Below are 27,598 nucleotides of genomic sequence, written 5' to 3' on the forward strand. Positions count from 1 at the left end.
ACAAATTTTAGTTGAACTTTAAGTGTTGTTTGGCCGTTGTCAGTTCTTACTGAACCTTGCAACTAATTTATCACTACCTCTCAGATTAGCCACAGCTCTGAATCTTTCAGCGTTTGTATAGTCTTGGTGAGCTTCTATGTTAAAATTTTTTCAAGAGGCGAAGACCCGGAGAAAGGTCGCATTGTACGTGCCCGTTTTATTGCCACAAAATCTTGCAACTAATTTCTTACTGCTATCCGAAACAGCAACTTTTTTTATTTTTTTATTAAAGAAAACATTTAAGAAAAAATCATTGATGTGTTTATTCAAGGATGTGTTTAAAATTTTTTTCAATTTACTTGTTGTTATTGAGTTAATAAAAGCAAAAGCTCATATAATAGAGCACCTCAAAAATAAAAAAACTGAAACTGACTAAGCATAAAATTATACTATTTGAAAACAAGTAAGAGCTATTTTTAGGCATTTTATCATATAGTTAAGTTTCAGCATTCATCACTTAAATTAGGTCTTTTTTTGGTTTCAACAAAGCAATTGTTTCCCGATTTCGCAATTGCATTTGTATGTTAACGTTGTTCAAGTTATCTTTATTATTTAATTCTTATTCATTAAATGACATTCTAAAAAGTAGATTTTATGAAAGTCTTGATTCTTTTATAGAAGTTTAAAACTGAAACTTATCAATATCATATAAAAAATTAGTATTTTAATTACCTAGTTAATTATACGTATTTGATTCATAAAACGTAATTAAATATATTTATTATGCCGCGTTCCGTAAGTTTTTTTCCGATAAGAACTATTTCACAAGTTGCGGTGCGAAAGAGTTTCGTTTCGAAGGAAATTTGGTTTTTTATCATTATTTTAATAAATAAAACCTTAAAATGTTCATATGTTGCAATACTGAAAATAAAATTTTATTATAAATATTTTGGTATAAAAAAATTTTATTTTTCACAATTTTATCCGTTTGACCAACAAAATTTTTTTATCGACTTCGACACGTCGTTTAGCGAAAGAGTTTGTTTCGCAAGTGCGACTTCCTTAAGCACTACTTTCGTATGTAGCAAAATAGTTTTGTATCGTAATTCAACTTGCGAAAGGCTACATTTCGTAAGTAGCATTTGCGAAATGAACATCGACGGGTTTTTTTGTTTGTAGGTTGCTGCTGTAATGTATTATATAGCAAATAATATTTAGTATATTAAGTCAAATAAAATGTTTTATAATTTAAAAAAGTAGTTTGCAGGCTTAAACTAATATTGAATCAACAATTGAACCCATAGTTATTTTATTTTGAGAAAAAATATCGAGGTCTTGTTTTATTCATGTTATGCGAATTATCTAGTTCACTTGCCATTATATCATATGGAGGTTGTGTAGCAATTTAAACATAAAGTGCTACACCACCTCCATAACTGATTCTATCTTTCCTAAATAGCATATTGTTACTGATTGATGGTGCAGAAGTAGAAGCGAACCAAGTTTCAGTTATACAAATTAGATCATATTTGTTTTGTTCAGCTAATAATTGGAGTTCAGTAAATTTGTCTTTATTGAGTGAAGTTGCATTGGTATAGAAGCAATGGAGAGATTTTGATTTATTCTGATGAAGATTATTTTTTGTTTGGTGCCAACGTATGTGCTAATTGATTTGCTAATTGTTCAGACTAAATGAATAAATAATCCTGCAGCTGCACAAGCTTCTTTCCAATCACCAAACGAGTTTTTCTCAGTACTGTTTATATTCATAGCTTTTTGTGTGTTGATGCATTTGAGCCTCCCTCCTCGGATAACAAATTGAAAGGCTGATTGAGTGCAATTATTTGTCTTTAGAGCGTCATTGTACTTTTTCCTGTTTTTATCAAGCTTGTTAAAAGTATCAACCTCAGAAAGAGTTCTGTTTGGACTGATAAAAAGTTTGTTTCTGTAATTTTCAATTTTTGATAGATTTTTTTCCGAAGCTACTATACAATTTCTAGTTTCCATGTCTTCAAATTGGACAACAATCGGTTAAATAGCTACCGAGTCCTTTTGAGCGCTTATATTTGCTGGAAGCTTATGGGCTATTTTGTGAGTGGAACCTGTTTTAATGGCCTCAATAACACCTTTAACAGCAGCTTTGTCATTATTGTGACTTTTTGTGCAAGGAAGACCATAACAGACTGCGCGAGTTGCTTTAGTTGCTTGCATCTTATAATTTTGTTTAGTACGTTTGTAAAGCAGTTGTTGTTATTTGATACTCTTTAATTTGTTGTAATTTAAGTTTAAGAGCGACATTGTCCATTCAAGAGTTGATATTTTCTTTGTGAGAAATTTAATTGTTACTGCGAGTGACTGAATTCAACTGTCATGTCTAGTAGTTGCTTCTGATGATTGACCAGCCATTTTCGGCCAGTTTGTTAGTGCAGATATTGGATTGCATTCAAATTCCTTTTCTTTTTCTTTTGCCATTGATAATACCTTCGCCTTGAATAATATTATTCTGTATACTAATAAGAGGGATACCACCCTGAATAACATTGGATTACCTATAATCACGAGCTATGAGGGGTACCACCCTGAATAATAGTGGATTACCTCTTGATGTAAATTTTTTAACCTTATTACACAGGGACTAAAAAGTTTCAGTATGTGTTTTATTCCGTTATATATGTATACATTTAAAGCAAATATACTATATTTTAAATATTATACTGTTATATACTATATATATATACTTTATGCTATTATGGACTATAGTATATAAATATAACATTTATATACTATTGTCCATAAAAGTATAAAGCATATATACTATATACCATTATGAACTCCTGAGCAGTGGCAACTAGTGTTATGATCAAATAAAACAAAAATGAGTTTGTTTAAATTGGATGGTATTGTGCGCAAAAGGAGAAAAAAAAGGGGCAAGGCTTTCCAGCAAGCACAACTCCGTTTAAGGTTACGCATAGTTACTGTTGCATGTTTAAAACCCTCTGAAAATCAAAAGAATAACACGTGTCAAAAATAGGATTTCATTTTCATGAAATCAATTTTTTTATTAAATCTTTTTATTAATGGTTTCACCGATATGGAAATAAAGTGTAATACTGTACCAAGTTTCCGTTATGAATGTGAAACCAGTAATAAAAGCACAGAACATTTTAAAATTGAGTTTAAAACTTTATAAAACACTTGTGAAACTGCCCGCAAAATCAAGGTGCTTTTTTTACATATGGCTTGTGACAAATACGTGTCGACACGCATTTGTCGCAATTCATATGTAAAACCCGACGGGTTTTAATTTCGAAAGTAAAACTAGATGCGCCAGCTGGGTTAAATCCAAAAAGTATGAGACCACCTTTTAAACATTGAAAAGGTACCATTAAGCTTTATCAAAATGTTGCAATATACTTTAAACATTTATCTTGTTTTATCATCGGACGATTGATGGTGTGAGATTCCAAACATCAATCGACCAATGAAAAAAATTTATTACAAAATGTTATAGCAGCAACAAAATAAGACAGTGAAGCCACTTAAGCACTAGTTTTGTTGGCGTATTTAATTTAACAAGTATTAAAAAAAAGATTTATCATTAAAAATATCTAGTATATATGCAAGAAATTTTAAATGATCAATATTCAAAATTAAATAAAATGTTATTATGATTCTGATCAAATGAATATGTAAAATCATTAATACTTAATATGATAAATTTATAAAAATATGATTTCTAATAAAGGTTTTTTTTTTCATTTTTGGTTTCTTTTAATTTGCATTTCTTTTTTTATTAACTATTTGATATTCGGTATGTTCGTATATCTGTACATTCGATTATTGGTATGTTCGGCACTAAATTTACTATTCGGTATTTGGTTGAATATTGCAAGCTATTCAGGTGAATACCGAATGCCAATCATGATTAAAAAAAAGTCGCATAATAAATAAATTATCTCTCTCTATATAAAAGACAATGTTTGTATGTTTGATGTTAGGTATAGGCGTCAACACCTCTGGACCAATCAATACCAAACTTGGCACAGGCACGAACTAGGCCTGAGCGGTGGTTTTGGTCAGATTTGGGCCACCAGTAGCCCCTCCTTCAAGACCCTTATGTAGTGCAAGAAGGGCATCCCCACCATGTATCTCAGAAACGATGCATGATAGAGACAAATTTCATCAAGCAAATCACCTAGAAATGGCCTGTTTAACCCTATAAAAACACCACAGCCCCTAAAAGTGACAAAAAAAAGCGATATCATTTTTTTTTCTCAAAAAAGCATTTTCAAATTTTCCCGCCATTTTCAATCGCAATTTTTAGCGCGATTTTCCGCGAACTTCCGCATTGTAAACATTCAAGTCTGAATTCAATCCTAATGTTTCCTAAGCATCTTTCAAATGATATTACCACCATTTTGGACTTCAGGTATACTGCAACACCACTTCACTGCCTTTAGAACAACTCTTTCACCTTTTGGTCATTGGTAAGCAACTCTTTTGACAATCTGTTCTGCAGACCCATCTGATTCACCTATTTTATTCAGGTTGGACAGTTGTAAGTAATCCCATCACCAATTTGGATTTCTGACATCATTACAACACCACTCCACTGCCTTTGAAACAACTTTTTCACATTTTGGTCATCGGTAAGTTACTGTTTTCACTGAATTCTTTTACAAGCTCAACTGATTCACCAATTTTGTTCAGATTTGTCATCATGCCACCAAAGAAAAATCCTGCATTTGGTAGGAGGTAACCTGCTGCACATTACATGGCTTCATTTCGAGCTTCTCAAACTGAAGAAGAACACAGGACCAAACCCAGCGTGACAGGAGAGCAGCTGAGACAGATGCACAAACTCAGGCTCGGCTGCATTCCCAACAACTACGGCAGGATGATCTACGAGCAGCTGAGGCCCCTGAACAACAGCAACATTGATAAACTTTGCACTTACTGTGATTTTTTTCGATTCGAAAAGGAACCACCAGGGATTTGTTGTAAAAGTGGCAAGGTTCAGGTTCAAGACAACCACAACCACCAGTTGAACTTAGGTCACTTTTAGATGGGTCCTCACCTATCTCTACAGAATTTCTGCGCCATATTCGCCTCTACAATAATTGTTTCCAAATGACATCTTTTGGATGTTACCAACAAATTCGAGAGGAAGGATACATGCCAACATTCAAAGTTTAGGGCTAAGTGTACCATTTAATTGGTTCACTGTTGCCTCCTCAAAACAACAACCATCAAACAACAACTCCTGGGTTCCTCCAGGTGTATTTTTTGGGTGACAGTACAGTGCAGGCCAATTTTCGACACAATAAGGCAAACAGGAATGGCTACACTTTGCGCTTGAATATTGTTCAAGTATTCCTGAATTTGTTCATGCAACACAACTCATGTGTTCAGTTATTTATAACTGCTGCAAATTGTATGCCTAATAATGATTGCCGACTGGTCATACATGCAGATAAGGCACCCCGAGGCAGCCACCCTGGTACTTTTAATGCCCCAACGGTAAATGAAGATTATTTTGGGTGACCAAAATGCTAAGCGACGGGACATTGTTATAAGGAAACATGACAACACAATAAGCCGAATTGATGAATTCCACCAGCTATATGATCCTCTACAGTACCGTTCATAAAAAACCATTGGTTTTTTTGAATGGCCAAGTTGGTTACCATTTCTTCATACCACAGATCATCCGAGGCGATCCTGACCCACGCAAGACAGTTTCCTGCATGGATTTCTATGCATCCATCCTAATGATTCGAAGCAGTGCTCCTGGGATTACCAACTGGCTGATAGCTTTCGGGGACTTGACTCATCAGGTTTTGACTCATCACCTTCACCTGGAATCCAGCATGGCCAGAAATAAAGACACTACAGTATCCTAATCAAGAAAGCACCACACGGCATGATTTGGTTGCTCGAGTCTTCATTCAGAAACTGATTCGGCTGATGGATGTGATCACAAAAGGTTGGGTTTTTGGTAAGCCACAGTGCTGGTGCTACACTATAGAGTGGCAAAAACGTGGGCTGCCCCATGCACACTTCCTGTTGTGGCTGAAGGAGAAGATTCGACCGGACCAAATTGACTCGATAATCAGTGCTGAGATTCCGACAAAGATGCTGATCCACAACTGTTTACATCTGTCTGCAAGCAGTTGATTCACGGTCCATGTGGTCCAGGTTATCCAAATTCTGGATGCATGACAACATTTGGTGTGGGAAAAAGTATCCACGGCAATTTTTAATGCAAACGCAAACCGACAATAATGGGTATCTACTTTATCGTCGAGGACCTCCGGGACAAGGAGGACATAGCTTTACCAAGTCAGTTCAAGGTTATAAAGTCCAACCTGGTCAACAGGTTATAGGCATGGTGAATGCTCTGATTGACAACCGTTGGGTGGTTCCCCACTCACCACTTCTTTGCAAGATGTTTGATGCTCATATTAATGTGGAGAGCTGCAGTTCTGTCTCAGCATTTAAGTACATTTGCAAGTATGTCTACAAAGGTTCAGACCAGGCAGTGATATTGATAACACGAGGTTGGCAGTCCAGGATAAGGTGCAACAATATCAACATGGTCGTTACACCAGTAAAAAAAAGCAGTGTGGCGGATTCTTTGATTCCCAACTTACAAACATTTCCCAACTGTTCAACATCTCCATGTTTACCTGGAGAATGGTCAGCGAGTTTATTTTCGGCAAGACAACATAGCTCAACAGGCTGAAGCTCCACCTCGGACAACTTTGACTGCATTTTTTGAACTTCGTCGACATGACGAATTTACACAGACTTTACTGTATTTTGAGGTGCCGAAATACTACACATGGACTCCTGCAAAGAGATGGCAGCGTCGACGAAAAGGTACAAGAGATCCAGAGCAAGATATCTTCATGTCTCCAGCCATTGGAAGGGTTTAACACGGTTCACCCCAACTTCTCTGAGTGTTATCATTTGCGTTTGATCCTGTTCACAGTTTGAGGTCCAACATCCTTCGAGATGTTGAAGACAGTAGACGGAGTACTATGTCAGTCATATCAAGAGGCATGTTTGTGGCGTGGGTTACTTGAAGATGACCAACACTGGCATGATTGTCTTGAAGAAGCGGTTGTTTGTCAATCATCATTAAAAATTCGTGAACTCTTTGCCATTGTTACTAAATGCTGTCACCCATCTGAACCAAAGGTCCTCTGGGATCAATACAAGAATTGGATGGCTGAGGATATCCTCTTCCAAGCACAAAGACAACTCATTGATTGCCTATTACAATATACACCGGCAATGTACAACCAGGCCTTAATTCTCCTGGAGGACAAGGTTTTGCAAATGACTGGCTTGCATCTTCCAGACTTCCATGTCCAATCACCACAATGACATGGCCCACAACAAGTTAGTCATGAATTCCTGCAAGAAACATTTAACTTGGACGAGATGAGGCGATGTGTGTCTGAAAATGAGCCAAAAGTCAACAATGTAGCAGAGCAGCAAGCAGTTTACCAAGAACTGTTACAAGAAATCGATCAAAGCAATGGAGGTTTGTACTTTCTTGATGCACCTGGAGGAACTAGAAAGACAACTCTGATGAACCTGCTATTGGCCAAAGTCAGGAGTAATGGTGACATTGCACTTGCCACTGCTTCATCGGGTATAGCAGCTACACTGCTAAAAGGTGGTCGAACAGCGCACTCTACATTCAAGTTACCTCTTGATCTGAATTGTGATAAGGCACCAGTGTGCAGAATTAATGCCGAGTCTGCCTTGGGTGATGTTTTCTGAAAGTGCAAGCTAATAATTTGGGATAAGGTAACAATGATGCACAAGCATGGTACATGACACACTCAAGGATTGTCGGGGAAATGAAAGGGATATGAGTAGAGTATTGTTTTCACTTGCTGGTAATTTTCGGCAAACTTTGTCAATCATACCACGAGGAACGGCTGCTGATGCAATTAATGCATGTCTCAAAGCATCTTCTACATTATGGCCTGATGTAAAACGGAGGGTCCTTACCACAAACATGCGAGCTCGAGTCTCAGGTGATCCTTCTGCACTGGAATTTTCAAGATTGCTACTAATGCTTGGTAAAGGCAGGGTACAACCTGATCAAGATGGAAGAATTGGTTTTCCTGCTAATTATTTCAACATGGTTAAATCATTACTTGAGTTAAAGAACAAGGTTTTCCTAGACATTCAAAGAAAGTATGCTGATGGTCCGAATTCGTACTATGCCTGGCTGTGTGAAAGAGCAATTTTGGCACCAACAAACAGAGCTGTCAATGCAATTAATGCCAACATGATCAATGAGATTCCGGGGCAGGTGCATACCTACACCTCAGTTGACACCACAACTGACATGGACGATGCGGTAGATTTTTTGAATTCCTTCAAAAAATCTACCGCATTTTTGACGCCATCCCACAAAGTTAAACTTAAAGTCGGCACACCAATTATTCTTTTACGCAACTTGGATGCACCAAAACTGTGCAATGGAACTCAACTTGGCATCAAAAAGTGCATGCCACATGTAATTGAAGCTACAATTCTAGCAGGTTGTGCAAAAGGTGAAGATGTCTTTATTCCAAGAATCCCACTTATTCACGATGACAAGAATCCTCCTCTGCACTTTAAGCGCCTGCAGTTTCCAGTCCGAATCTCTTTTCCAATGACTATAAACAAGTCACAGTGTCAGTCTTTGCAGGTTGTTGGCATCAACCTAGAAAAACCATGCTTTTCTCATGGCCAACTCTATGTGGCCTGTTCAAGAGTCGGATCACCTCAAAATCTCTACATACTTGCTCTAGAAAATAAAACAGTCAACGTTGTGTATCAGAATGCCCTCCAGTAACAACAGACTGTACCTGTAGTATTTAGTAACTTTGTTAACTTTCATATGTTTCTGTTCAGAATAAATAAGAGATTTCATTTACTTAAATTGAAACAACTTAACTCACATTAAACACAATTAAATTTGAAAAAAATAAATTTGGTCAAGTTTAAGTGTGACAGAAACCCGCGCGAAGCGCCGGGTAATCCAGCTAGTATCATTTTATATATTCCAATATATTATAAAAATAAAAAATCATATTAATTTCATAATTAATATATTATCAGGGGCGGATCCAGCACTTTTTGATGTTTGAGCTAACTTCCAGACACAGAACAAACTCCAAACATTTATATGTTTATACTTATTTAAAACAATGATGCTTTACAAGAAATTCCAATGATTAAAGCCTGAGACCAAAAAAGCCCTAAAATTTTGGTCACAAATGCCCCAAACGTAAGAGCAAAAAGTTGGTAATTATTTTATGTACTATTCTGCAATAAATTTATATTCATCGCTAAATTTTAAATTTTATACAATAATCTCTTAGCGTTCAAAAATTATGACAAGTTTGAACCCACTCAATTTTACGGGGTTAAAAAATTTATAAGATTTTATAACAAGCTATTAAATATTTTATAAGATTTTTTTACTTACAACAACAGAAATTTTTTTTATATAAATTTAAATGTTGCATGCCTTCATCATTGGTCTCGCATTTCTTACGGAAATTAGTAAAAATTAATACTACGTTTCCGGTGAAATCATTTATATTTTGACTGGTGTTTTTGGTAAGTAGTAATAGTTAATTTCACGGAATGGAAACCATTCTTGGCACGTGTATAAGTTTTGTGCACATGTTAGAAGGTTTTAAACATGCAGAAGAAACAAAGCGTAACTTTTTTCTGAGTTTTGTCGACCGGGAGATAATAAAAAAGTCTAAGCAAATTCTGCCGGGTTGTTTTGTGATAAATGTATTACTTTTTATGTATTATTTATAAACCAAAACAAAACTTTCAATTTTTATTCAAAAATTCTTGAGTTTTTTAATAAGAATAAACCCAGTCGGTACAACTCAGAAAAAGTTACTAATGGTTTTTGTTGCGTGTTTAAAACCCTCTATAACGAAGTATTATATAAAAAGTAAGTTTTATGTTATACTAAACTTCCATAAGGAAATTGAAACCAGTAATAAAAACCTGCGACAAAAAAGTTTGATATTAAAACCTCAAATAATCACGTCTTAAACTTAAGTAAAATAAACGTGAAATAAATGTGCTTTGGTTTATGCTTGGATCGTAACAAACGTGTGTCTTTACAGGTTTTAATTCCAAAGGTGAAACTTGATGTGCCGGCTAGGAAGTGATTTATGGTGTCATTTGCTTTAGACAAATCAGTAAAAATCTCAAATGTAAAACAGCCAATACTGAATGCATTAGTCATATAAGTTACTAACTACTGCATGGTTAGTTAACTGATTTTTTTTAAAACAAAACTTTTTACTGTAAAGTCGACTCCAGTTAAATTATTATATATCCTAATAATAGGATATATAATAATTTAATTGGAATCGAAACTGAAATGTACATTATCCTCTCTATTTGTTCACAAACCAGGTTAAAACTAAAAACAATAAAAACGTTATAAAACTGATAAAGCTGATTAAAAGGTTTGGATTCGTCTATGGATTCAAAAACTAGTGTTACTCTTACAATTTTTAATATGCCGGAACTTTACCTGTTTTCAGTAGCAAATCAAAATTATGTAATAAAGCTGGTTCAATTATGGCATAGAAATGTTTTCCGATACTCACACAAATTTTTTCAGAACTCGGACTCATACCTAGACTCTTGGAATTTTTTTGACTTAGACTTTATTATTTCTATTTTGAAATCATTCATATATTTGTTGGAAGCTTTTAGCTAACAACCAAATGCTGGAGAACTCAATGAGATATTTGCTGCTAAAAAACTGTTTAATTTCTTGGCTGTAATTTTGTTTTCACATATTGAACTACCGTGATTACAAACTTTTTTGGCAACGCGTCAGTACTTTTATTTTTGCCACTAACTTTTTTATTGTACTCCATGTTTTTTATGCATTTGCTTTGAGATTTTTTTAATGTAAAATTGTTATTTTTTCTTTTTTTTTATCATAATAGTTGTTTGTTTCTTTAAAAAACAAAAGTTATATATATATTTTTTGTTATACGTCATGATAATATTTATTTTGTTGAAATTTCTCATCGAGTCTTTATTTTTTTCTAGTGAATTTATTAATCTTTCGTTATCCAGCGATTAAGAAGTGATTATCAATTTATAATTTATTTTTTCAGGAAACGCTATACTGTCGCTATATTATTCCCATTGTCGACTTTAATTAGAAGGTTGCGAAATAGTAATACAAAGCTTTAATTGAATTGTCGCTTGTAAATAGTATAATTTGAGAGTAGATTATTTCCAGTTGTAATACTGTTTGTGCTCAAAAATATTGGTAAATTTTCAGTCATATTAGTCTTTATTATAACTGTTTTATAGCAACTGTAAACAAAATTGTTTGTTATTATAATTTCAAACAGAAAAGAAGATGTTGGATTGGTTGGAGTGGTAGAAAGTGTATTAACAAAATATTTAAAATTTTTTTCTAAGTTTGCTTTAAAATACCTAAACTGTGGTCTCCTAAAACGCAAGCGTGTTTTGTTTACTACGGCGAGGAAAGTGTGAATTAAAATTTTTTTAATTGCCAGCAGGGTTTTTTTTTATACGTAGTATGAACAATAATGTTTTTAGTTTTGTGGTTTATTATTTTTACATATAATGACTCACAGCCTTTTTCATTATAACAGATGTCATTACGTAAAACATAATTTTTAGACCTATGAATAAAAATACTAAAGCCTCCACCGGAGGCTTTAGCATTTTTGTTCTTATATAAATTCTCCACATTTCAATTGAGAATTTTGTTCGTTATTTTCATATTAAACTTCTGTCCGATAAATTATTTTAAAATCGTGATTTAGTTCATGCAACAGCATTTTTAAAATATTAGGAGCATTCAAAAAATTTTAAGAAAGTTAAAAATTTTTGCTTTGCGTCAAAATTTAATTTTAGATCATGTTTCTGACCGTAAACTCAAACAAGGAAATTGTAAACAATTCTAATTTTCAACTTAAGAGTTTTAAAGTACTTTATCAAATTAGAGACTTTGAAAAAACATTAGAAGAGTTTTTCATTTTTTATTTAGAACTCTCTAGATTTCAAAATAAGTAAAAAATATTTTGCTATTACACATGATTTTAATTATTATTAATTGAGACTATAAACAAAACTTGCAAAAACTCGGTTGTCCATGTCATATACAGACCGCCTTCTGGTTATAAAAAAAGCATTTAACAAACAAGTTAAAAGCTTAATTATAGAAGAGTTGTGGCAAACGCATTTACTTTGCGGGCAATATGTATTTAGATTTGCTCAAATACGACAAAAATAAAGACGTCAGATCTTATATATATGTATATATATATATATATATATATATATATATATATATATATATATATATATATATATATATATATATATATATATATATATATATATATATATATATTTATATATAATAAATACAAAATTTACGGCATTTTATAAAAAAGACTCGCAATTTTATAAAGTTATTTTACTAAGCATAATAAAAAAAAAATAAATAATAATAATCGAAAACTAAAAAGCTTTTATTTTTTAAAACACGTTTTAAACATGCATGAAGCTATTTTGTCTATCAATCTAACATATAGTTTTTCCAACAAACTAACTAAAGAGGTATATTAGAATGGAGGGAGAACAAAGCCGAAAATCATTAAAAAAGGTATACAGTCTTCATTGTACAATTATTCCAGCGACAAGTTAAATGGCGCCTTTGCGTTGAAAAAGGAAAATTTTGAAATGCAGTTTGAAACCTTTGTAAGCTGTAATCAAAATGGATTACTTTTTTGAAAGTTGACTGGATAAGATTTGAACAACTGTTCCAACTATCAAGTAGTAATTACAACAAAAACCATTTATTTGAATACCTTTGAATACTAGGTATAAATATCAAAGTTATAGAACTAGATACAACTTTATTTGCAGATGACACAAATCTACTTTATGCATATAATGATATAAATATTCTGTTTAAGTCAGCAAACAAAGAGCTAATCCTACATAATGGTTTAATGCAAACAAATAATTATTAAATGTAACTAAAACAAAATATACTTTTTACCGTCGAAATAAAGTTCCTTTAAAACGTCCAAAAATTTGTATTGCCAATCAAGACATAAAAAGAAAAAATTAAAAATTCTCCGCGTACTTTTGACAAAAAAGTGACGTGGAGAGACCACATACATAACCTCGAAAATAAAATTTCAAAGAACATTGGCCTCCTTTGTAGACCAAAACCTATTTTAAACCCAATTTACTTAAAATTTGATATTTGTTGTTCATTCATTGTCATCTTAATTACGCAAACTTTGCTTGGTACAGTACAATATTATATTTATATGAAAAACTAACTGTTATATATAATATAATAGGTATAATATAATATCATATAATAGGTCATATATATATAAATTATAGGTCCTATAAGACCTATAATTTTTACCTAAAGTCTTTATAAAAACGTTTTATATTATATAGTGTTACGATTTTTTAATATTTGTTATTTTATATTTACGGTAGATAAGGTATTTTATATAAGGTTAATTATATTACGTTATATAAGGTAACGATAATAATAAAGGTAATACTAAAATAGTAATAAAGGTTAATTATATTACGATATATAAGGTAACGGTATATAAGGTAACAGTAAATTATATTATATTATACCGTAATATTTTATATTACGGTAGATAATTATAGATTAAGGAGCTTGGTGATAAGACAAATTATGGCTTCTTCTTGCACCTACTGTTTGTATTTATGATGTTTAACGGCTTGAATAAATTTAAACGGCACAAAAAAAAAATTGAAAAAAAAGGAAAAAGTTATATAAATATATAAAAGATAATAATATAAATATATATAAATATAAATAAATATATAATAAATGTAAAGTTTTATTATTTTTTTATAATAGATAATTTATAATATAATAATATACAATAGTATATGGTATAATATATAATACATATATTAAAGATAGTATAAATAATATATCATATTACGTATACTTATACTCCAATTAACCTTTTTAAGATTTACTTATTACTAAAATTTCCAGGTTTTCGTTCGCTTTTATTTCGTTCTTTTATAATTTATAATATAATAATATACAATAGTATATGGTATAATATATAATACATATATTAAAGATAGTATAAATAATACATTATATTACTTATACTTATACTCCAATTAACCTCTTTAAGATTTACTTATTACTAAAATTTCCAGGTTTTCGTTCGCTTTTATTTCGTTCATTATTTATTCGATTATATTTCAATGTATTTGAAGTGTACTCTTCAAAAAATCTTGATTATAAAAATCCCTTTACTTTTCAGCATTTTAAAAAAAATTTTTCGTAGTTTTTATAAATTTCTAATTTAAAACAATTGTTCTTGGTCGAGTCAATTTTTCTATTATCTTCTATTATCCTTTATTTTCTCTAAATTTGTTTCCAATTCCCAGTGGACGTTTAATAACTGCTTATTATTAGTTTCTCCTTAAAGGTTTTTGCATATTTTGCTCGGCTTCAGCCTATAATTATACGTAGGAAGAATCATGTTTGTATGGTCTCCCTTATTTATAGGGCTTCCAATACCGGACCAAAAAGTAAATACCGGTTTTTCGGTATTAGATTTAGTGAAAACCGGTATACCGGTATTTACAAATATTCAAAAAAACATTAATTGAAACTCAAAAGCAACAAACAAACGGTTGCAAAACTTTATTGTTTAAGTTAAAATAGTATAAAAAATTATTTCATTTGAAAAAACATAAAAAAAAAAAAATATTTATGATTGAAATAAGCCCACAAAAAACATAACTTATTTAAAATTTCGTCATTTAAAGGTGATCGAATTTCCGTACATAACATTCTCGATAAAAAGAAAGCCCGTTCAGCTTCTACGCTCATTGGGGGAATAGCTAAAATATAATCGTATACCAACTTCAGGTTGGTACCACGTGTACCGTCTTCCTTAAATATAGAAATTTCTTTTCGTATCTTTTAAGTCAAATCGTTAATATTTCGATTTGTTTTTGGTTCTGTTTTCATTTTCATCTCATTATTTATGACCATGTCCAGCTACTCCCGTAATGTCAAGCTCAAAGATTCGTCTTCGCACATTAATGTATCTTCGTAATCATCTGTTTCGGATGGCAATGCTGCAGTTTAAGCTTGGACGGGTGAGAACCGCTGGATAAGATGCCCAATTAAATTTACCAAAGCAGTTTTAGTTAACCGATCAAAATTGATATTTGAACCAAAAATTATTTTAGATTTGATCTCTTTTATGAAGATATTGTATGAGATAAGATAAATTTGTGCGTCTTTCTTTTATTCTTATAATTAAGGAGGCATTTATATTAATTGTTCATCGCCCAAGTTTTGTAGGATAAATGCCAAGGTAGTATCAGATGATATAAGATTAGCACCTCTCCGACATAAAGCCTTTACTGCCAATATCACTTCTAGTAACAGGAACTGTTGATAATATCAGTTCTAATTCAAATTTCGTAAAGTTAATAGCTGAATTTACGTCAGTCAGGGCTTTTTAAATGGAATTTTTTTATTTATAAAAACGCTCTACCATAAAAAGTAAGATGTTCCATTTAGTCTTATTATCTAATATTATTGACAGTTCTTTACCATGTTCAGTTTTTACATAAACTTGAAGGATTTCATTTATTGTCGGTGATTGTCTAAACAGCTTTACAACTTTTTTAACTTTGCTTAGCAATGGGGCTAAATTATATGCAAGTTCATTTGAATTTGGTGAGCTTTGAAAAATCCTTAATCCGTCTAAATGGTCTTCATTATATTCATCTTAAATCTCACCAGCGCTATCTTCATCAGATTCAAAATAATCATCTGATGAGTCCACGACTGTTGTTTTATACGAGACGTCAACCACAGCCAATTGGATTCCATGGGTTAGACAAAGTTATTGGTCGATGGACATTATTTGTCCCATTTACTTTATAACCGAAGCACCATCAGTGATAATGCGGACGATATCGCGATCAATTTTTAATTTGTTTTCTTTCAGTAGATTGTCAATTGCATTAAAACACATTTCTGCTGGGAAATGTCAATTAACTCGTGCTAAACCCAAGTTCTGCAATCTATTTTAAGAATGAACATTAATGTTCAAATAACATTTATTTTTTACAGAAGCCCATTCGTCAAATGTAAGGCTACATCGGTTTCCTTGTTGTTGAAGTTCAGGCAATTCTTTTATTATTGAGTTTTGAATTTTAGTAGCATATTTCATAACTTTTCGGCAAATGGATTCGGAATATTTTGGCACGTCGAAACCTAGAGCCATCAGTGATTTTCTTATCTCATTGGATGTTATATAAACTCTGAAGGGCAAGCCATCGATGGCCGTCATTTTAGCTAAAACATTCGGCAGCGTATTTTAGTCTTCGGTTTTCTTAATATAAGTTGAAATTTCATTTCTGGGTCTAGCGAGTTGCAAATCAGGTGTAGTGGAAACACCAGCAGTAGATGACAAAGTTTAAACTTTAACTGGATAAGGTTTCAATAAATTTATTTGGTAAGATGTCCTTAAATGTGCATGGAGTCCACTCAGAGTCTTAATATAATTTTGTTATATGAAAAAAACATAACAACATCTCTATATTATATAAATACAAAAACATAACTACATCTATATTATATAGAGATGTTGCTGTCAGTATCATGTAGAAAATAAAATTTCCGTTCCCGTACTTTTATTTTCTACATGACACTGATAACAGCAAAAAACAAAGTGAAAAAATAATATTCTCTCCAAAAAATATCTAATGATATAATTAAAAATAAATAAATACAAAAAGGTAACTAAATATTAAAAAAAAACTTTTTATCAAAAAAAGGCTTTTTTTATTTCGATGATCTAAGTTCTCTTCAGTGATATTTTCTCGCTTAGATATTTTAACTAATTATTAAAAGAGTTTAATACTTCAAAATATAGATGTCAATTATTTAATACTTTCGTAACTAAATATTAAAAAAGGCTTTCTACATCTAAGACTTTTTTTTAACCATTTTTATAATTAAAGTTTTCTTCAGTGATGTTTTCACGCTTATAACTCTCTAAAAATCTCCGTATCAAAACACGCACGAATTCTCATCGAAAAAATTCTGTCCAATAAGAAAATTAACAATACTGATATATACCGGTATTGAGAGCTCAGTATCGGTATTGGAAAAACATTCGGATACCGGTTTTCGGTATATTGGTATTGGATGCCCTACTCCCATATATATATATATATATATATATATATATATATATATATATATATATATATATATATATATATATATATATATATATATATATATATATATATATATATATATATATATATATATATATATATATATATATATATATATATATATATATATATATATATATATATATATATATATATATATATATATATATATATATATATATATATATATATATATATATATATATATATATATATAATACAAACTAGATTTTAAGTAGAATAATACAATATATTTCTACAAGCCATGAGAAACTTTAAAAAGAAAACAATTGATAAAAGTTTTATTACTATATAAACAGTGTAAATACTAAATACAGTTATGAAAACTGTTAAAATGTTAAAGGTTTGTGAAAAAATTTCTTTTATCTCTAAAAATCTACAGCTAATTTTTTCACAAAGTTGCTTGTTATATTCATTAAAAAATTTATATAAATACAAAAATTTTTTAAGTAACAAATTGATTGCAGAAGTTGTAACATAATTGCTTTAAAAGTAATAACACACAAGCTCGTGATGATTACTTTTTAAAAACTTGCAAAACTGAAACTATTTTAGTAAATCGGGTTCCAGTTGCCCAAGAATCGCGCACTTATTTGGAATTTACTGAAGCGTTTCTGAAGATATAAGTATGGGTTAACTTTTATAAACCTATTCAACTTAAACAAAGTTATTGATTAAGAGCAACTTCATTCCCAATTACACATTCTTTTTTGCGTGTATTTCATCATTTTTACTCTTATTTTAGTGACATAACATGGGGAGTAGGAGTTTATCGTGTAATTCTTCGTTTTGTAATGCAAACTAAACATAATTTATGCTACTAATGTTATGGAGTTTTTTTATTTTGAATTAAGTTTTTTTTATTGGTTAATATAAACCGGATGTGTTTTATCTTCGTGTTTTGTTAAACTTAGTTTACGAATAATAGATTAAAATTTTTTTAAATATTTTGATTTACATGGTGAAACTCAGCATTTAATAACAAAAGTATTTACATAAAATTAAATCAAAATGAAAAATGTGATTAACTGTCATCTTATAATTATGCATGTAACGTGAAGTCATTCTTTTTTGGCGTGAATCCACTACAATGAACTATCATATAGCTGATTATCTTTATTGAATAATCCTTTTTTTAGTCGCGAAATTAGAAACAATACAATCAATTAAACAGATAAATAAAGATGATAAAAAAAAAGTTAAAACTTTTTGAGCGAAGGAAGATTTTAATTTTTGAAATAATTTTTATTTGATTTTGAACATCTGCTGATATTAAATATTCAAAATTTTCTTCTTGCATATTTCAAGATTGTTTATCCTTGTATATCAGATGCATCAAAGACAAGCGAATTTTAATATTAAAGAGGAAAAAGAATCTTAACACAAAAGGTCATTTATATTTACATATATATACATATATATATATATATATATATATATATATATATATATACATATATATATATATAAATATATATATATATATATATATATATATATATATATATATATATATATATATATATATATATATATATACAAGCAGCAAAAAGATAAAAAGGAAAAAAAACTTATATATGTGTGTGTGTGTGTGTGTGTGTGTGTGTGTGTGTGTGTTTGTGTGTGTGTGTGTATGTGTGTAAATATCTACATATATTCAAATATTTTACAAATTAAAAATTTAAATAAAAAAAAGAAATTAAGAAAGCAGCAAAAAGATAAATAGGAAAAAAAAACTTATTAATATCAAGAAACAATTCATTAAGAAAGAAGATTCATTTAGATTATTTATTTTTGTTAATTTATATTATTACAGAATTAATAAAATTTTTTGGTTAATTTACATTATTGAGCAATCAAACTACATTATTGCGCAATAAAATGAAGTGAGTATTAGTTTATCAAGTAGTTACAAGCCGCCCCCCAAATCATCGCTCTCAAAGATGCAAAAACTTTTCTTTAGCAATAATGTCTTTAATCCATTTTAAAAAAAGAAACGAAATCCTTTATTTAGAAATACTACTATACTTCATCCTGTCATTTTGTATTTTAAAACTGATGGTTTAAGTTATCTTTTATAAATTTTAGATTAAAATGCCGTTGAGTTTTCACGATCTTATATACTGGAAAAACGCGATGCAAACTGTGGCAACCTTTTTATCTGGTCTTATCGTGTTGCTAGCATTATATTTTTACAGCGTCTTAGAAGTTCTCTCGTGTATTGCAATTCCTTCACTAATTATAACCATGGCAATGCGGATAATTTATTATATATTAAACATGATTTTCAAGGAAAACTTTGAGCATCCCTTTAAGTAAGTATAAAATTTATAACATATGCAAATGCTAAATAAATATTTAATCTTACTTAATATCCGGATGCTATATAAGTATTAATGGGTGTAGCTGAACCTAAATAACGCCCAGCGTCGCGTTTAGAGTATTAATTATTCTTGGATCATACTTTACATAGTTGTATTATTTTAATTAAATAAGAAATTAACTATTTACTAAATATATTATTTTTAATTATTTAGAATTTGGTTAAAGAAAGATTTAAATTTATCAAAGGATAAAGTATGCTTGTTTTTTATTAAAATTGTTTTCATTATATCTATTGTAAAGTGTTTTTTTATTATAAAAAATGTATTACAGATTGAATTAATAAGTCAAAGAATATGTGATGGCGTCAATCTTACCATTCTATATATAAAAAGAATTTTATTTGTCGACGAATTTATCCCATCGCTAAAGGTCAGTCAAACATTTATGCAATCAAACTTTTGCAAATTAAATAATCGTGTGCTCAAATAACTTTGACTAATGTCAAGTTTTTTTTTATGTGTAGGTGTAGGTATACTTCAGGGTAAAAAAAGCCTTTGCCCTTCACCCTATTTACTCCGTATCGCGCAATATCTTTGTGTCATGATTTTAGAATGCTGGCATTTCTAAAATATTTGTCGCATTGTTCTAAAAATTTTAGGCAAGTTTTTTTTTTCCTTTGACCGTGAGAGGTTTGTGTAATATACCTTGTGTAAGTATGCTTTTTTTGCGTTTGCGACACCAGACGAGTAAGACGTGTTTTCTTGAGAATAACAATTTTACGATTTTACAATGGAAATAGATAATAAAAATATTGAAAAAATTATCGCAAGCAAACTAGAAAAAAAAAAAGTAAACTAGCAAAAACGGAGAGATTACTTAAAGATCATGAAACTTCACTTCAATAATAAGGTCAGCTTAAACTTTTAAGAAGAAAAACAAAGGATGAATTTATCTTTATAAAAACAAAATATGGTAATGAAATTGTGTTTAAAAAAAAATCTATTGACTTAGAGAACCGCTCCAGAAGAAACAGCTCAATTATCGATTACGTAAAAGAAACCCCTGTAGAAAACCGGAGTGATATTGAGAAGGCTGTAAATAAGGCTGTATATTTTAAAAACAAAACTAAATATATTAAGTGCAGTAATTGTGGAACGAGCACACCGCGTTGGTGCTGTTAAAGATAGTAAAACACCAAGAATTATGTTAAAGCTTTTAAACTATCAAGATAAAAATAAAATATTAACCTCAGTACATACTTAGAGGAGCCGGGATTTATATCAACGAAGTCTATGTAAAGGAAATGATGTTAGAAAGTAATAAGCTTTGCAAAGAAGTTAAACGATTACGCACCGAAGGTAAATTTGCTGTAATTAAATTTGATAAAATTTATTGTAGCGATTTTAGAAAATAAACACGCGAAGTTTTACAAATAATAACTAACTTAATAGATTTTAAAAAACTACACTTTAATGTTTTCAAATCGGCAAATTTACTTAATGACTTTTCTGGCGTTAATTTTTTTAACGGAAATAGTTTTTGTTTATCTTTCTTTGAAATAAAAACTTCTAAAAGCGAACTAAAAACCTTATAAATTAATTTTTCGGTAAACACATTAACATAAGAAGATTAAATAGTAACATTGATAAGCTAAAACGTGTTCTTGTTGAATGCGATTCTTTATTCAGTATGATACAGGGCCGACGACACGGGTTTCGAAGTGGAGGGCATATTTCTCTATATCTAGAAATTTCTAAATTGAATCGGTGAAAAGAAAAACAGTACTAGTTCAATATTTTTATTTCGAGATAATCAACTTTAAGTTTTAAACAGTTATAGTTTGGCAAAAATATATGACAAAAAATAATAAAAGAAAGATGGACTAGTATTATTTTTGAAGTACATAGAGAGATCGACATAAATTCAATGAAATTATAAAATAAGTGCAAATAACAAAAAATAGACTAGTACTGTTCTTCTTCTCACTAATTCAATTATCTTGAATGATAATAAAATCTGAACTTTTATGAGTAATGTTGTTATGGATAAAAATCATATACAAAAAATTTCAAACAGTGAAAAACTGTTATATTTTCTCAAACTAATTCAATAATTTTAACGACTAAATTCTTTTAATTACGTTAAACAAGTTGTTACTTAGTATTTGCAATTTGTAAATTAATGCATTTGATAATTGTTTTTATTTGTTTAATTTGTTTTTGTTTTGTTTTTTAAGACTTTTTCTTTCAAATACTAGGCTTTGGTTGTGTTGTTTGGATGCCATTATGTAGGAAGAAAATTCAGCGGATTAACTTTAATATTCTTATGTGAGTTATACCCTCATTAATCTTCGAATAATCTTATGTGAGTTATATTCAAATTATAACTTGGAAAGTCTGAACAAGTGTTCTAATTTTACCATTTTTGTAATAATGAATTGTTAGCGTCATTGTCATGGTGTTTTCATAAAACATTTTAAGCATTATTAAAATATTGTATTTGTTTTTAATAATTTATTTAAATTTTAGGTTATATTGGAGTATTTTTTTTACCAAAACTATTAAAACGATACGAAAAAGAACTGTGTGACAAAGCAACATCTTTCAGAATCTGTTGTCAAAATCTATATACCAGGTACATCTACATATATACTCCATAACATCCACTTTATAAATGTATGATTAGGGTGATTCATTTTTGTTGCTTTTTAAAATTAAACTTTTATCTCAATTAAAAAACTAAATTCTTATATAAAAAAAGATTTAAACCAAAACTTTTGTTTAGTCCCTACCGGTTCAATTTGGAACCAAAAATCTATTGCACATAAAAAGCAATAATAAATAGAATATTGACAACATTAGGAAATTAAAGTCAACAGAAACAGCAGGAATTAGTAAATTTGCTGTGTTTTTTTTAGCAAAGAACGTTATACTGAAATAAAATTTTTAATAGATGTAAATAACGCTTTTTTATTTCTTCCACTGAGGGGGCAGAGGAAGAAAAAGAAAAAAAAAAGAAAAAAAAAAGAAAAATGGCGTACCTAAAGTACTTATTTATTATTATTTTTTTGTTTTTTTATTTTAGGTGCTCCAAGAAGACCAAACGGTCTTGTCACAGAGCACCGCAAAAGAGCATTTAATTAGGAAAATCATGCTTTTTTTATTACCAACGGTGCAAAGTATGCCCAGAGCACTGGATCTCTTGCTTCTAAAACAAGTGCTTTAACTACTGCGCCACGGCCGCTTTATTTATAGGATCACTGACATAAAACACTTTTTTTCAAGAAAAAACATAAAAACATATTGCTTTTAAATTTAATGAAATATTTACCAAATTAGCGTTAGTACTTATGATCATAGCTTTTAGCTATAGATTTGCTTCAGTTTATTATTTCAACAATTTACACAAGAAACATGAGTTAGTTCTTACTAGTTCCAAAACTCATTTCCAAACTCCTAAAGCTCCAAAAAAAAATTTTAATTGAATTACAAAAACAGTATAAATTACTTTTAGCCGATTATATAAAGTATATAAAAAAATGCTTTGTCAGCTGGTGCAAAAACGACTTTGATCTGAGCATTACTAATGTCATTGAGCGCTCGGTTTTAAATATGTGTTCTCTATTTTCAAAATTAATTAGTTTTTTCTTTCTCCTGAAAAATTTGCAAAAATGGAATTACGCAGTTTTTGCACCATATTGCTGTTACAGCAAATCTTTAACTTCAAAACACGAGACAAAATAATCAAGAAATTAAAGGTCAAGATACAATAGTTTTTAATATATGTATATATATATATATATATATATATATATATATATATATATATATATATATATATATATATATATATATATATATATATACATGTATGTATGTATATCTTTGTATGTGTATGTTTTCATATATATATATATGTGTGTGTGTGTGTGTGTGTGTGTGTGTGTATATATATATATATATATATATATATATATATATATATATATATATATATATATATATATATATATATATATATATATATATATATATGTGCATATATATATGTATGTATGTATGTATGTATGTATGTATGTATGTATGTATGTATGTATGTATGTATGTATGTATGTATGTATGTATGTATGTATGTATGTATGTATGTATGTATGTATGTATGTATGTATGTATGTATGTATGTATGTATGTATGTATGTATGTATGTATGTATGCATGCATGTATATGCTTATCTATTTAGAATATCAACAATTATTACAGAAAAAGCTGGCAAGAAGTACGCTAACAAAGAAAATTAAATTTATAAATTTAAAAGATTTTAATAATTTTGTCTATTATTATTATACAATTATTATTAGTATCAAAATAAATATAAATGAACTTAATATAGAAAATAATACAAAAGTATTTTTTTAAACAAATATGATGTTGTTATATTAATTATTTAGCAATAAAATGTTGTTTTTTTTTAATTACCAATAAATGTTTTCAATTAAGATTTAGGGTGGAATGCATGAAGCGAACTTGAGTCAAGTTCGACTTGAACTTTACATTAAAACCAATAGCGGCAGAGTATGGGTTTTCCCCTAAAAAAATACTCTGCCGCTATTGGTTACAATGTAAAGTTCAAGTCGAACTTGACTCAAGTTCGCTTCTTACATTCCACCCTTATTTAAAGCATAATTCTGAGGATCATGCAAGTTAACAAATATCAGATGTTATAAGTTATAATAAAAAACTAAAAAGTTACACAAGTTACAAAAGTTATACACTTTCCCTAAGAGAAGACCGCGGAAACTTTGGAGATGGACACTTAGCAATCTCCTACCTTGTTAACATTAGAAAATGTTTTCTATGATTGATTTTTTGGTAGACATACGCTCTTAGTTTTAAGACATACGCTCTTAGCTCTAAAACACTTAGGTAACAGTTTTCCGCAATAAAAAAAAAGTTTAGAATGAAAAAAGTATCTTTTTTTATGTAAAATTTTCGATTACAAGTGAATCTTAGTTCCCAGATTCTAGTTATGAGCTCTGCTAGAGTTGGTCCAAAGTTTTTTAGAACAAACAGAATTTTTGGAATGTAAACAATTATAATCTATAAGTTAGTCAATTTTTTTCAATACACCTCACTAGGAGAGACTTCAGGCTCTCCTGATGAGGTGTATTGAAAGCATAATGATTACTGCATAACAATTCCCTACCCAGTATTAGTGGCAACCGCCACAAGTGGCTAGCCATTTTAACGTGTCGAAAAGTTATCAGTTAGCTATTTATAGTGGCTGCCACTAATGGTCAACTAGTAACCAATGAGTAAAACTCCAACAAACCACTCAAAATACCTTTAGGTCCACTGCAAATCCACTAAGACAATGTTTGCTGGGTATGAACAATTACTTAATTTTTGTTAATTTCTATTTGCAAAATCATTAACAAGTAGTAGATTTATAACAACAAAAGATACTCCAGGAAAAACGGCACTTGCAGGTGCAAAAAAATTAATAAAAAAAATAACAAAAAAGCTTACAAAAAACAAAAACAAAACAAAAACAATCAAAAAACTAAAAGCTGATACCCAGAATTTTAAATTGTCACAAGACCCTGAATTGTGGAAATACTTTGCAAAAAAAAAATTAAAAGATTTAAACTAAATCAAATGTATTCTGAAATAGATTTTACATTTCATGGAATATTTTCATATAGTACAAGTATTAATTTTAACTAAACACCATAATGAAAAACTAAAAAACAAAAAACAGTACAATACTTAACAAACAGTTCAATATTTAAACAGAAAATTTTATGCAATAATAATAAAATAAGAAATTTTATATATCTAAAACTAAATATACTTATTTCATTTATTATATATATTTATTTTAACATGTAATATTATTATAAACCTAACTAAGATATAACAATAAAATAAAAGTAAAATATAATAATATACAGTAACATATAAATATTTATAATAAATAATATTGTAATAATAGTAGTAGCAGTAATAATAATAGACGATGATAATCAAAACTCTTGTTTTTGTAATAACAATCAAAATAATATTTACAATAATAATAATAATAATAATAATAATAATAACAATAACAACAACAATAATAATAATAATAATAATAATAATAATAATGATAATAATAACAATAACATTAAAAATAATAATAATAAAGTTGTTTCATCAAATTGTAAAGTTGTTTTTGCTCAATGAGCGTTTTCTCACCTCAAATTCTGCCATAAGTTGTATGTGGGCCAACCTGCCCCAATCCTTGGGCCAACCTACGAAACGGGGTAGATTGGCCCACCCGATATGACCTAACAAAAACAGTTTTAAATGTGTTGAAAAGCTATTTTGAACTTTTATTAATTTTTTTTCCGGATAGTCTAGGGACTAGTCAACCTTTTGCCCAAAAACAATAAATTAAAAAAAACAAAAAGTTAAAAAGTTATACATCAAGGAAAAAAAGCGGGCCAACGTGCCCCGATTTTTCCTACCTATATAGTATATCACATAAAAATGTAATATTAGATGTAATTTTTCATTGTTCGGAAAATAACTACAATTATTTAAGTAATTTTAAAAAAGTTGCATAAAATTACTTAGGAAATTTTTTTTTTTTTTAGTTCCTTTCTTAAATATTCAATAAATTTATACAAAAAGGTAGTTAATATAAAAGTTGTTATACAATAAAAAAATATAATAAAATATACAGTTATAAAAACAAAAACAAAAATAAGAACGTGGAGACTCGCAGAAGACCTTCAGGTCTTATCATCAAGAAACACTGAATATTAAATTAACATAAATTAATATGAAAAAAACAAAACAATGTCGTAGTAACATTTAGCGAGAAAATAAATTTCGTAAGAATATAAAAATAAAATTGGTATAAAGAAGTTCTTGATTCTTTTATATATAAATACAAAAATATTTTAAAAAGTACTGTTTTCATAAACACATAAGGTGTGAATCAGATATTCTATTATATATTACCTTATGTAATAAGCTTCATATTCATTTTAAGAAGAATTTAAAAATATAAAAATATGTCTTCAAAAGATAAAATAATTTCTTTTAGTTTTTTCTTGAATGAAAGATAATTCCACTCATGTAAAAAATCAAAATTTTTTAAAACTATTTTGTTCCAAAGAAAAGCTCCTCGAAATGAAAGGCATGACTTTCCAAAATTAGTTAGAGAAACAGGTTGCCGAATTAGATTATCATTTCTTAAATTATACAGATTATGAAAAGAAACAGGAGATGCCTTGGTTTTACATTTGTACATAAAACAAAGTATATTAAAAATATTCAGCTGATAAATATTAAGAATTTTCATTTGAAATAATAATGGTTTGGCATGGGCAAATCAATCTTCATAATTGATAAGATGAACAACATGCTTCTGCTGACAATAAAGAGGTAACAGGTCAGATTTATTGGTATTACCCCAGGCAATATTTGCATAATTTGTATGGCAATGGATTAAAGAGAAACATAATTGTGTTAAACTGCGTTTATTTAAAGCATTTCTAGCTTTGTACATTACTCCTATATTTCGAGCAACTTTGTTGCACAACAAATCAATGTGATACTTCCAACTAAAGTTTTCATCAATATTGATTCCTAAAAATTTAGTAATTGAATTTTGTCAATAAAAAGTTATGGCATAACAGGAGGCAGTAGCATTTTTTTTTGAAGTTTGATGAAAAAGTATCCATTTAGTTTTCTCAACATTTAGTGACAGCTTGTTCATTTTAAACCAGTCAGAAACTTTTGTTAACTCCATTAATTTCCATTGCTTGAACACCCCTACACATATCTACTTGATTTTTATTAAAAAGGAAAAAATTAAATTATTTTCAGTTGAAAAAAAACATTTTCTGTTGGGGTTTTACACGCAAAAACTATTAAATTTTTTATACGT

General features: G+C 29.4%; 3 protein-coding genes across 4 annotated transcripts; all 3 read left to right on the top strand.

Annotated features, from left to right (window-relative positions):
• The first annotated feature begins 6,996 nt into the window (after positions 1-6,996).
• Positions 6,997-7,371, top strand: LOC136085276 (uncharacterized). The gene has a single exon (XM_065806567.1). The coding sequence runs from the start codon at positions 6,997-6,999 to the stop codon at positions 7,369-7,371; it is 375 nt and encodes a 124-aa protein (XP_065662639.1).
• A 448-nt stretch (positions 7,372-7,819) lies between these two features.
• On the top strand, positions 7,820-8,842 carry LOC136085277 (uncharacterized). Its single transcript, XM_065806568.1, has one exon. It carries the CDS (start codon positions 7,820-7,822, stop codon positions 8,840-8,842), a length of 1,023 nt encoding a protein of 340 aa, XP_065662640.1.
• Positions 8,843-18,324: 9,482 nt separating this feature from the next.
• Positions 18,325-24,083, top strand: LOC105848480 (reticulon-3). Of its 2 annotated transcripts, XM_065804758.1 has the most exons (7): positions 18,331-18,726; positions 19,426-19,652; positions 19,875-19,914; positions 19,993-20,091; positions 21,920-21,989; positions 22,191-22,296; positions 23,903-24,083. In XM_065804758.1, exons 2-7 carry the CDS (start codon positions 19,432-19,434, stop codon positions 23,958-23,960), a joined length of 594 nt encoding a protein of 197 aa, XP_065660830.1. In that variant the 5' UTR covers positions 18,331-18,726; positions 19,426-19,431; the 3' UTR covers positions 23,961-24,083. The 2 variants fall into 2 exon arrangements, with proteins under 2 accessions (XP_065660831.1, XP_065660830.1); XM_065804759.1 differs by lacking the exon at positions 19,993-20,091 and having other exon boundaries at positions 18,325-18,726.
• The last annotated feature ends 3,515 nt before the right edge of the window (positions 24,084-27,598 follow it).

Source organism: Hydra vulgaris, chromosome 09, assembly GCF_038396675.1.
Source record: "Hydra vulgaris chromosome 09, alternate assembly HydraT2T_AEP".
NCBI lineage: Eukaryota > Metazoa > Cnidaria > Hydrozoa > Anthoathecata > Hydridae > Hydra > Hydra vulgaris.